At 37.7% G+C, this 12859-nt stretch overlaps 1 protein-coding gene across 19 annotated transcripts in view; it reads right to left on the reverse strand.

Annotated features, from left to right (window-relative positions):
* Positions 1-12859, reverse strand: part of LOC148676176 (dedicator of cytokinesis protein 9-like) — a 158807-nt gene that overhangs the window by 52249 nt on the left and 93699 nt on the right. For all 19 annotated transcript variants that reach the window (XM_088604287.1, XM_088604306.1, XM_088604278.1 and 16 more), the window contains exons 6-11: positions 10524-10619; positions 9559-9693; positions 4631-4805; positions 3134-3186; positions 2332-2406; positions 1200-1340 (exon numbers count right to left, since the gene is read on the reverse strand). In XM_088604287.1, the coding sequence (XP_088460413.1) occupies positions 1200-1340; positions 2332-2406; positions 3134-3186; positions 4631-4805; positions 9559-9693; positions 10524-10619 (675 nt within the window). The remainder of the gene's footprint in view (positions 1-1199; positions 1341-2331; positions 2407-3133; positions 3187-4630; positions 4806-9558; positions 9694-10523; positions 10620-12859) is intronic.

A 12859-nucleotide genomic window follows, 5' to 3' on the forward strand; every position in this document is an offset into this window, starting at 1 on the left:
CAAAAAAGGTGCCATCCTTCAGATGAGACCTAAAACCTAGGTCCTGATTCTCTGTGGTCATTAAAAATCCTACGGTGCTTTTTAAAAAGAGTGGGGGTGTTATCCTGGTGTCCTGGCAAACTTTTCCCCTGGCCTTTTTAAATCACTGCCTCCTAATAATCTCAATTGATCAACTGGCTTCATCACTCTGCTCTCATCCCTACTGACAGCTGATCTACAGTACATGTATGATGAGTCCTGCGCATTGAAGAGTCCCCATTACCTGCAAAGGGTTTTGAGTGGAGTGTCTCGAAAAGTGCGCTGCCACCTATTGTGGTTTAATATTCTCTTTTTCAATCTGTATTAATGCAGAGGAATCTGAACAAGCTGAGAAAACTGTTGGACAGCACACAAAAACATCTTACATATATAATCTCTATGAAATTATTCAATTTCAACCGTAAAAGTACTTTCTCATATTATTCAGGGATGTGACACACTGGCAACGAAAGCCTGATGCATCAATAAATTAATAAACTGCAAGATCATAGTTTTGAGATGTCATTATTTTTCAGGCATTACAATATCACAATATTAATATTTGCCTTAGAAATAAAAAAGTTCAGCACTTGTAAAAAATCCCATTTTCATGAGCATACACACCTAGCATGGATTTCTTCTAGACATTTCCATTTTAATATGACACTTTTATGCCATCCTAGCATTTCACTGTATAGCTGATAATAGGGGGACATATGATTTCAAATGATACCAGAGTATCTTAGCAGCAACATGAAACAAACCTCACAACAATTACTGTGATACTGTATGAGCTACTGTTGCTATGGCAATGTGAATCCTTCTCCATACAATATGAGTGTAATATTCTGACCAGAAATGGAGCCTCACAAGTGTATCATCAAGTACAAGTTCACCACCACGAGTTGACCTTAGAAAAGTTATAAATGAGAGGAACCAATATATCCCATGTAGTCCATTCGACACTTAGAAGCTAATCGATTAAGAATCTTATCCCGCCATTTCTTGAAAGAAACCAAAAGAGAAAAACAGACATTTCTCTGCTCAGAGCTACCTGTTATAATGTAAAAGTTGAAAAAAAAAATCATGACACTCATCTGTCCCCAGACATATTCAAGAAAATAAACAGGAGATTAATATGACCATTTATGCCCTAGCAAATCAGCAACACTCCAACCTACATTTGTCGTTGGTCCCTCTTCATTTTCGGCAACACAACTTTGAAGGTTAAAGGACAGGTCATTGCAGTTCACCAAAATTCGCTTCCCAAATTTCTCTTCAAATGGCTTTGTGTCTGGTTCAATTCCTGAGAAGTCAAGTTTCTGAAAATAAAGTATAAAATAAAGAAGGTACTTTTAAGAAGATAGCTTTTTAAGCTTTATGACATGATGGCCCATACTGAAATCTATGGATCAATAAACACATTTATCAAAATTGAAACTATCGTACAAATGGTGCATTCTCACTTAAGAGTATTTTAAAGGTTATAAATAAAAGGAGATCATTTTTTCCATTTAGCTAGATAGGTTGTTAATAATGAACTTGTTCAAGGGTCAACTTACCATTTCTTGAAAGAAGGCAGGGTATTGAATTCAATAATTTGGCTGGGGAGCTTCTCCTACAACCCTTGGTGCAAATAAGCTTCCCAAATTTCTGCCACACCATGTTTTATACGTTGATTTAGATGGTGAGGTAGAGACCAAGTGAATACACATTTTATCAGAAGACTCAGCAGAAAAGATAGAATATACCCCAGCATGATACCATAATGTACTACAGAAAAGACGATGATGATGTCTTGTCAAAGAACCTCTTGAATTATATTGTATTTTGAAATTGATGAGACACAAATTTCAGTCTTATCCCATTACCCGTTCTTTTATTAATCAACCCTGTTTTTCAAACACTCACTTCCTACAGTATGTATCTACTGCAAGCAAGCTACCACTGTAAAATCAGTGGATAGACAAAGGGAGTAAATGGCTTCTAGGAAACGCAAAGCTTTTACTTCTGACAATCGGAATGTAGACCAACATCTCTGACAGGAAAATATAGGCCACAGAACTCTTTTCAAAGAAAACTCACTTAAACTCACCTACAAAGACAAGTGGGGGTTCTAACAGCTGAATAATAATGGAACAAAATAATATCCGTTAACTAAAGAGAAATAAAGTTGACTGGTTAATTAATCTAAACTCTCCAACAGCAAGACAAAACAATGTTTTCTCTTGAACCTCATCAAACTACGTGCAAAACACTGCCAATGTACTGTATTTCGAGAGGGAAGTAGTGCTAATTGTTTCGCACACTGACCTGTGTGTCAGGATCCAAGGTAAACAGCTTCAGCCTGGTTTCACTTCGAGTTTTAGACTCAATATCTCTACCACTCTGAATAAAAAGAAACAAAATGGTAAAACTCAAACGTAGTCAGCTAGTGACAAGACCAAGATTTAAATCAGCAAAGCTCAGGTCAAAGAGCTTAATTTGTGGTCTCCCAACTATGCTGAGGTTTAAAAACAGATCATATCAGTTCATGACATAAATGCAAGGTCTAATTACCCTTCATTCAAATGCCTATGAAACTTAAAACTGAAAAACGTTAGCACAAGAAAAACGTACACTTAAATGTAACCTTTACTTTAAACATACAGTACCTGAAAATATTTCATATACACTGTGCTTTGCTCTACTTGGTGCACAATTATTGTTTCAGAAACATTCTTAACATTCAGAAAGTGAATTACAATAGATGCCTCAATTTTTGAAAAAATCTCAAGGAAAAAACATGGTTTTGTATTTATACAAGCCATCACTTATTTAGAACGTCGCAGAGAACTTGCAGAACTTGAGAACTTGCAGAAACAACCTCTAAATCGTCAAGCTTAATACGCATAATTGCATTTAGTCCAAATTTATTAAATGCAATGGTTTGACACTGATCTGTGAACCAATTTGAAATGAAAAGTCAAAATACACCTTTAAACCAGCTTTCAGTGGTGGCTTTGTAATTTCGTAATAAAATCTGTTCACAGAAGGCATTTGTTTCTAGGCTTCAACATTCTAAATAAGCTCTGCAGAATGTTCAATTCACTCTGGACATGACTGCAAAACATACCTGAAAGCTATCCAAACTCGCTGATGAGCTGTCTGCTTTTCCTTGGTCATCATCTGAAAACAAAGTATTGCTAATTACAAATCAGAAACTTTAAATACTCAATCCTATACCCTAAAAATACCATTGGTTGGTGTATTCTGCTTGTTTACATACACCCAAAGACTGCTTTATGCTAAAATAGGTCTAAACCTACTGTATATAAGACCCTGGAAATAAAAGTGTAATTCTGTTCCTGAATTTTTGTCAAGTGTAACAGTACAATCTTGCATAGAAATGTAGAAACTGACTGATCACCTGATTTTGTTTTTGGAATACAGTCATCATTTGGAACACCTCTGATAGCATTAAGTCTACAGAAAAATTTACAGTTGGAAAAACAACAGATACTGATGTTTAACTCTGTTATATTTTAAGATCTAGAGTAATCTAGATCTTAAAATATAAAATGAGTTCATTCCTAATACAGGCATAATGGAAAAATCATGGTAGTATCCTTACACTGGGTTAAATAAGAGAATGTTATAGACCTACGGATAGCCATGCCACAGTAACTAAAAATTCACCTGTCCAGCCTTTCACTTGACAAAAAAATTTCTTGACTAGCACAGAAATCTGCTTTAGACAGCAACTTGATTCATTGTACAAACAGAATGTGTAATAAAACAGTGATCTGTAATGAGTCAAAAAATAAAGGCTTGCTTTATTAAATCAAGGTCACAGATGTGTGGAAACTATTCAGCTGTAATTAAAAGCACTTTTTTAGCACATTGGAAGTTTCCTATTTTCCCCTATGCTAATTCACCCATCATATAAGATTCACTTTATGAGATTCAGAAGACTTTTTGTGTTCTAGAAGGATCTTTTTAAAAAGAAACAAACTTGTTGCATCTGTACAAAACCCACATAAAACCCAACTGATGAAGTGCCCAGGCATAAAAAAGACTAAATGCAATGTCTTAAGTATGCAATGCTTAAGGGCAACAAAAGCTGTCCAAAGCTACAGCTGCATGCAAAGTGCATACTGCTTCACATTTCCCTGAAGCCTATGCCACATAGACATGATCCTGCATTGTTCCACAGAAATACTGACAACCAAGAAAGCAAAGCCGTACAGTATGATACATTTACATCAGGATCATCTATTACTCCATCTTCATAAACAATTTATAAACAATGAAAGAGACTCCAAGGACAACAACTCGAGATTGGTTTTCATAACCATTTTTCATGAAGGGACTAAACTGATTTTTTTCTCAAATTATCTGGATAAATTATGTGGGATTGAAAATGCAATGGTGTTCATTATGAGAAAAAGCTATATGTTTCCGTTTCTTTGCCAGGCTGTTAAGAGTGAAAACAGAATGAAATTAAACTGTCCAAACTGTTCTTTTTTTAAAACCAATGTATACTGTACATCTTGCCCTTTCAGCAGGGGTGGTAAAACTCCCCTTACCAAATAAGCACCCAAGGTCAATTCTAATGACAATCAGAGCCCACCTTCGTGCGTCTCCCCATTCCTCTTCTCCTGCATGGCGAGTTCAAAGCTGCTGTGTAAGATTTTGTTCAAGGTGCTGATCCACTCCTCCATCTCCACTTCACTGTCAGCTGCCAGCAGGTATGTACTCTTGTCCTGCATCTTCAGCTCGAAGGCAAAGCGCCGTACTTTGTTGTTCTGAAATGAAAGATAGCAATTGAAGGCTGGCATCTAAAGCTTAAGAAACGGAAAGGGTTTTAGCAAACATTTAGACAGTGGGCTGCTGACAGTTTTATTTGCCACAATAATTCCAAGCAGTGTAAAGACGTGTAGTAGCATTACACTACAGCTGTAACAAATCTGTAGGTGCAGTGCTATACAGTACATATTTTAGGCTTCAGAAACAAAGAAAGAAATGAAAGCAACTTTTAGTTATTTATGTTAAAGACCATACAAGGTACAAGGGAATAAAACAGGGTGGCCAATCTAAAGTCTGATCAACAATGTTCCACTTAAAATCCAGATATTTAAAATCCCAAACTATATTTTTATCGTTTTAAGTCCACTTGGGTAATCTAGGATTGCACTGGGGGTTCACTCTTTAGATTTTTCAAAATGCTGACAAAAAAATGAGTACACAGCACACAAAAGCAGTGAGTCAGCTGTAATACTACAGTGCAGTGAAGCAGTGAAGTGCATAACATGAAGTGGAAGGTAAGGAAGGAAAAACCGGACAATAATATTTTAAATGTCCTTTTTAATTCACATAAAAGGCAGGGGACTGTTCTTTCTGTACTCCTAGAATCTGTTTACCGGAAAGACACATTGTTGTATGTAACAGAGAAGGAAACAACATGCTGGGAATGGATTGCCATAATTCCATGTGAGTGACAAAGATCTTTCAACCGCCAGGATAAAAACTGGGCATGTTTAAAGGGAATAGCTGAATCAGCTGCTTAAGCCTTAAGGCTGCACAAAAAAGACTGACATCTGCCACACAATTGGAATAGCCCAAAATTGTCATTGCCTATTATTCTGCAGTGCAGCTGTGAATCCAATCCACAGTGAATTACTGTAACAGCAAATGTAGAAAGAGTTAATATTATTATTATTGCTTACACTTTTCTGGACACTTACAGGTAATGGGGACTCCCCTCCATCACCACCAATGTGCAGCATCCACCTGGATGATGCGACGGCAGCCATAGTGCGCCAGAACGCTCACCACACATCAGCTATCAGTGGGGAGGAGAGCAGAGTAATGTAGCCAATTCATAGAGGGGGATTATTAGGAGGCCATGATTGGTAAGGGCCAATTGGAAATTTGGCCAGGACACTGGGGTTACACCCCTACTCTTTTCGAGAAGCGCCCTGGGATTTTTAATGACCACAGAGAGTCAGGACCTCGGTTTTATGTCTCATCCGAAGGACGGCGCCTGTTTACAGTAAAGTGTCCCCATCACTATACTGGGGCATTAGGACCCACATGGACCGCAGGGTGAGCACCCCCTGCTGGCCCCACTAACACCTCTTCCAGCAGCAACCTTAGTTTTTCCCAGGAGGTCTCCCATCCAGGTACTGACCAGGCTCACACCTGCTTAGCTTCAGTGGGTTGCCAGTTGTGAGTTGCAGGGTGATATGGCTGCTAATATCCAAGTCAAAGCATTTTTTCCAACAACCCATTCTTTGGATTTTAAGAGTTGACACATCCAAAGCGACCACGTTCCCAGGCAACTTAATTCTATCCTCCCAGAATGATGGAATGATGAATGTTAATACTGTAAGTAATTGAATAAGAATTGCCAGAAAAGCTTTGCCAATGTCATCTGTTTAATACATAAGAGAAAATAGATTTTTAAATAAAAAATGTTTCTGATCATAATCTGTTTCTAAAAGCTTCTAATAAAATAATGAGACAAATTTTACTGTACCACAAATGTTAAAGACACAAGTTAAAGAAGTATATTTAGAATCAAGAAACATACTGAGTATGATTCAAAGGAAACAGCAGATACTCCAGGGGCTTCATTTTACAATGGCTATCAAAAGTAAATGGACATCAGCACCAAAAATATTGGGAGAAAACAATTGCTAATCAGTGCCGTCAATCCTTTCTTGATGTAGGTCCAACAGTGCCATGCTTAATAAGCATGCACAAGTCTCCTATGCCCTACTACAAAGCATGAAAATACATCACCCACCCGTTTACCAGCATACAAATAAATAAAAAAAAACTTTACATGTGGCAAACTAGATCCAAGCCATAACATGTAAGCTACTGAAATGTTTGAGGCTATTTGTTGATTTCATTGTTATCAGACATTACACATCAATTAATTATTCTGTTTTCGCAATATTTATTTGCCTTCATTAATTCCCAGTTGATGTTAAACCTGACTCTGCAACAAAATATGTTGACCTTACCTTTCACAGACCAGTTCTAGAAAAAAAAAACAATCTAAAGAATACTGCATGAAAAAAATACACAGTAATGGCTCAGAGATGGAAGGCATGGAAAGTGAGAGTAAGAGACCAGGAAAACTTAAAATGAAAAACAATTTCCTAACAGAGATGATAGCAAAACAAAGGGTCTCCTAGAAAACCAAATCTCAAATCGTAAGGAAAAAAAAAATATTTTTAAGAGGTGAACTGCAGGCCAGGAGCTGGCTAGAAGTCCATCACTAATCAAGTACAATTGAGGGGCTTTCAAACAATATCATAAACAGCAAGGGGTTATGTGTGTTATGGTAGGTTCATTATGTTATGGAGACTCTTCTGCCAAGGATTGTGTAATTAGTTTGAAGCAATTTTTTATACAAGCAAACTCTTGGGATTTGTAATTACATTTGCTTTCATTTTTTAAACTACAGTACAACAGTACAGTGCAAAAGAAGCAAAGAAACACAAGCAGCAACAGGAGAGAGAAAAGTCATGGAAAGGCATAACATGTGCAACATGACTATTGCCATGAAAACTAAGACTGAAGAATAGCGATATTCACAATATGTACAAATGGTATGATAGGACAACGTTACTCTGGATAATTTCCTGTTAATGTCAGATGGTATCATATCTACAAAATGTGGAGTACCCCAGGGATCTGTACTTAGACCACTGCACTTCCTAATTTACATCAACATCTAGATTCTGGTATAGTGAACTAGTAAAATTGGCAAACACTGCAGAAGTGGCTAATGAATTCAAAAACATTTAGAAAAAATTCAAACCATCTAGAACGTACTGTCAAATGCACTGGTAGACAAGTGCAATGTTTTACATGGAGGTAGCAAAAACAGACTATAAATTTGAAATAACAAACACGGAGCTAGGAGAGGCTATTTATAAAAATGACTTATGTGTTTATGTTGAAATAATTTAAACTACTAGACAATGAGTTAGCAATTAAATAGTGTCAGGATATACACAGTAGTTAAAAGTGCAGAATCAAAAATTAAAGACCATAATACACAAATAAGGCCCCCTTTGAAATATGTATAGTTTTGGTCACCACATAGGTAAGATGTTGCTGCAGTCCAGAGAAGAGCAACCTTATTGGGCTTTAGGAAATGAACTACACTGACAGGCTGAAGAAACAAAAAACATTTCTGGTTGTGAAAAAGAGAATGTTGTGAGAAGTCCTGATGCAATTATTCCAAATCCTCAATGTGGAAATGCATTTAAATCTTAGAACAGGAAGCACTTTGTCTAAAATGTTGTGGAGGAACGGTAAAACTACCCAGGTAGGATATTGAAGCCATACTTCAGCATATCTTAAAAACAGTTGGATGAGATGTGTGGATCAATTAGCAACCAACTACCAAATGGGCTAGATGGGCAGAATGCCCTCTTCTCATTTTTATGTTAAGTTCTTAAATGTAACCATCCCATGATGCTTGAACATAAGTGGACAGCACTAAGAATGAACTGACTGTTTATTCATTAGTTCAGGATTTGGTACTTGCAACTATGAAATGAGACTTAAGATTGAAAACAAGTTCCACAATCATAAAATTTAAATTTTAGGATTGGAATTAACAAACAAGGCCTTCCACCATGACCATTTTAAAGTATTATAAGCAGTGATCAGTGAATCACTCAGGTCACTCTGAAAAAAACCAACAGACTAAGCAAGCAGAATTCTGAACAGACAACTGAGGACAGGAGACCACAATCTTCACAACCAAAGCCTTTGTTCCCTTCACACACATATTCAAGCCAACCTTGTGTTATCTTTAAGACGTTACTTCAACAGGACAAAACTTGGCCAGGAAGGAGGCTGCACCCCCTTTAATCAAAGGGTTTGTTTCTTCTGCAGCACAGGCTTATTATTCTTACACCGATATGCTCACAGCAAGTGCTTGAAGAATGCAGCACCGTTCAAAAGGTCAGAAACAGCACATCTGCTTCACTGTGCTCATTAAGCATCAAGCCCAGACTCCCACAGTCAGTGAGTCAGGGATGAAAGGCAGATTGTGCTGTACTCAGGGAGTGATCTTATACTTTTCATACAATACAAGCCTTTGTTATTTTGTGAAACTTTAGATAGATACAGTAAATGGCATTGATTCACTTTCGGTCATCCCCTGTCTGTGTCCGTTTGTTACTCAGGCTGTCCTGTTTAGGTGACTTTCACGTTACTCACACGTATTGAGAAAGTTTTACACAAAACCTGCTCATCAGTACAGTACGGAATCCAAATGCTTCGTGGCTGAAGACTTGCATTTACTTCTGTGATATAGTCTCATAGTTTACTGACTTTAGAAAACTCAATGATTCAAGTCATGTTTTTTGCATTGTATAAATGGTCTAAGGACAGTTTTCACTCAGGCTGTCATTAAAATTGTCACCCCCTTTACTTACATTAATCTTTAAATATTTTTGTTTCCCTCTTGGTGTTCAAATACGTTTTCATCTAAATAACCACTGTTCATGCCACAGGACACAAGATTACCTGAACAACACCCATGCAGGAGTCCAAGAATATTGATCCTTTGGGCTCTCTGGCGAGTTTCTCATCCTTGTAGAAGTTCAGGTTGTAAGATCCATCTCCAAGTTGAGTTAGGTGAAAATATCTTCTTTTGAATGACTGAGAAGCAAAAAAAGTGGAAATTAAAAACTCAATGTAAAGGGTGAGATAAGGATGAACAAAAAACAGAATAGAATGTCAGGATTGAGACTAAACTACAGGAGTCAACTTTGTTATTTAAAATTTGGCATTGCACAAAAGTCCGATGTAACTTGTGCAATGAGCATCAAGAGTTTATTTAAAGGCTCTAAATGTTTTCTCCTATTGTACCAACTTTTGACTTAACTATACAGCTTACTTAGGTTAAGAAACAAAGCTTGTAATTTTGTTCACATTGATCAGAGTCTTCAAAAAAACAATTAAGGTAAACAAAGAGACCAAGATGGAGTGTTGAAGATGAAAATAAACATTTACAAGATCTGATCTGACTGGCTCACTGCGTGATTAAGATCATTTGCTCACACCAATACAAAAAGGCCACTCTTTGTACTACAAAGTGCAAATCTATCAGTTAGTTAACTTAAAACAAAGTGGCTTACATCTCAATAGAAGGTCAATGTAGAATTGTGTTTCTGCATGAAGTAGAGACAACACTCACTTGTTTATAGAACTATGACACCACAGACGTTTGTAGTTCCCTGACAGTTACTTGAACATACTGTATGGCAAACAAAAGAGTAAATAACAGTAACGAAGGCCAGTTGACTGAGCAAAAGAAATCATTTCTCTTTGCACCAGCTGCTTAACAGGATAACCCCAATGCATGTGAAGACTAACAAACATGGTCTTGGCATACCACACAGGAACACAGCCAGGCCAAGCTGTGAAACACACCGCATCCAGCACGGACGCGCTGGCTCACTTTTATCCGAGATCACTGGCTCACTTACCCTCATGGTCACACTGATTGCGCTGTTCATATTGCCTTTGTAAAGCCATCCATGTTTTGTTACCCCTCCCTTCTGGGAGCCGAGGGAGGCTGTGTCCTGAAAAACAGAGCCCTGGTAATCAGTCCCTACACGCATACTCTCCCGCGCGCGAGCGCACATACTGTACACACACAAGTGCTTGGGTCAGTTTCAGGCAGAATCTCGCCGCCACAGCCAGTCCGGCTCTTTCCAGGCTGCAGATGCTGTGGAGATGCTAAGGAAAAGACACATCTCAAAGCTGATTAAGCTGAAGGAATCCACAGGGCAGAGAGAATATCCTGAAAGCAACACGACTGCAACCCTTAACAGAAGGACGGCAAAGATCATCAAACCCGGGACAACAAACTAAAAAGAACAGCTACTCAAACTAAGACCCATCACACTGAAATTCGAATGGTGGATTCCTAGTTGTCACTATAAACACACACAGGATTTTGAAAAATAAATTAATAAAAAAAAACATCCATATGTTTGCTGCATTCCTGAGACCTCTATGCAGAGCTTTAACCCTTCTTAATTAAAACCATTAAAAAACTTTTACATATAGTGTAGGGCCTATATACTGTAAGAGGACTGCTGGGGAAATGGGGAACCATTGTTCAATTTCCATTATTCTGCTTTCCATTAGATTCAAAATATAATTGTAAGAGAAAGCTACAAAAACTAACCCCAGAACTTAGCATGAGACCAGAATTCAATTTCAGATAAGGACACTAGAATGTAAGTCTGCTACTTTCTGTCACAAGAAACTCCCGAGCTACATAAAACGTTATTTATAAAAACCGCCACAAATTTGCAGAAGTGAGAATTTTGAGGAAGAAGAATCAGACAAAGCAGCAGCTGTACTGTAAATTGCAAATCTCCCACACTTGCGGATTTGGGAAGGTCAAATGTGTTTCAAGTCTCTGGGGATGTCACTTTTTTTTAATTTTCTTATTTTCAAAACTTCAGTAATTTTTAAGACTTGTTTCAACTTGATGCACCACACTGTCGGTATAATTTAACACCTTTCTATACACTGATCTTAATCAATATAATTGATTATCATTTTCAGCTTTACACTGCATTTTCATTTTTTTGTGCTACAAATAGTATTTCCAATGTCTTCTACTGGCAGAAAAGGAAATACTTTTAACATTTCGTATAACAGTCTGTGGAAGCCTGGATTTCTTCAAGATCTGGTTGAGCTCATTGTGTATCAAGGTTTTCCCCTGTATTTTTGGCTCTCTCTGGATTATAACGCACTACAGATGGTTGCTAAGCAACCCCAAGACCAGCAGTCACCCTCAACTTCAGTTTTATTTTTTATATACAGTAATTTATCTTAAGTACAGGACTCCTTTGAATGTTTTTAGCAGTTTAGGTGGAGATTACAGGTTTTGTGTTGCCTTTTAGTGCCAATTTAGTGGCTATCTACAATACAAAGAGAAAAAAATATTTTAATAGAACGAGAAGTAGTCTTAATCGCATAAGAACAGACCTGAGTAAATAAGGTTGTATCTATTTCACACACAATCTTATAATTGCTGAAAATGATATTCCTTGGGCATGTTCATCTGTGTACGACAATTAGTTTGAAGTTTTTCCCTGTAGAAACAGTTTGACTGGTGGTCTGGACTGGAGGAGAGTAATTTGCCTTCAATGTCAGCTCTTGGCAGTCAAATCATAGTCAGTTTACAACATGAATATTTGGGTGGTCTGTATTTGGCTGCCAGTACAAATCTAATCAAAATAAAACAATCAAGGAAAAAGACAGAAGGTGTTACATTCAAGGGTGTGGTATTTACCCACAAAAGGGCCAAGAAGTTTCTCATGAACCCTGCGGAGAAAATATGCTCTCCCCGCACATGAACCTGAAATAAATTATTTTCACCCTCGCAGCATTAGAAGAATGCTTGTGCTGGCAAGGGTTTTGGAGAACTTAAGCCTGTTCTGATAGCGCAGAGCAGAAGGTGGTATTGACAGAGCACTTCCCCCCCAACCAGTTCCACACAGGGCTTGGAGCAATTATGGAACAAATTAGAACAGCCAATCGAACCCAGACTGCATATGTTTTGGCAGCACACCATAAAAACCCACACAAACACAGGAAGGCAAACCCAACATAGATAGACTTCCAATGTTGGAACTGAACCCTGAACACGATAGATGGGGCAGGCAAAACATCACCGTGCCATCCAATTATTTTTCATGTGCACATACATGTCCATGTACTACTTAGTGATATGCTGGTGTGCCATCAAAGTTATTTTTTGAAGAATAAAATGGATAGGGAACACAATGTTTCTCTGTCTTTG

This window comes from Lepisosteus platostomus, chromosome 2, assembly GCF_059453375.1.
Source record: "Lepisosteus platostomus isolate fLepPlt1 chromosome 2, fLepPlt1.hap1, whole genome shotgun sequence".
Lineage (NCBI taxonomy): Eukaryota > Metazoa > Chordata > Actinopteri > Semionotiformes > Lepisosteidae > Lepisosteus > Lepisosteus platostomus.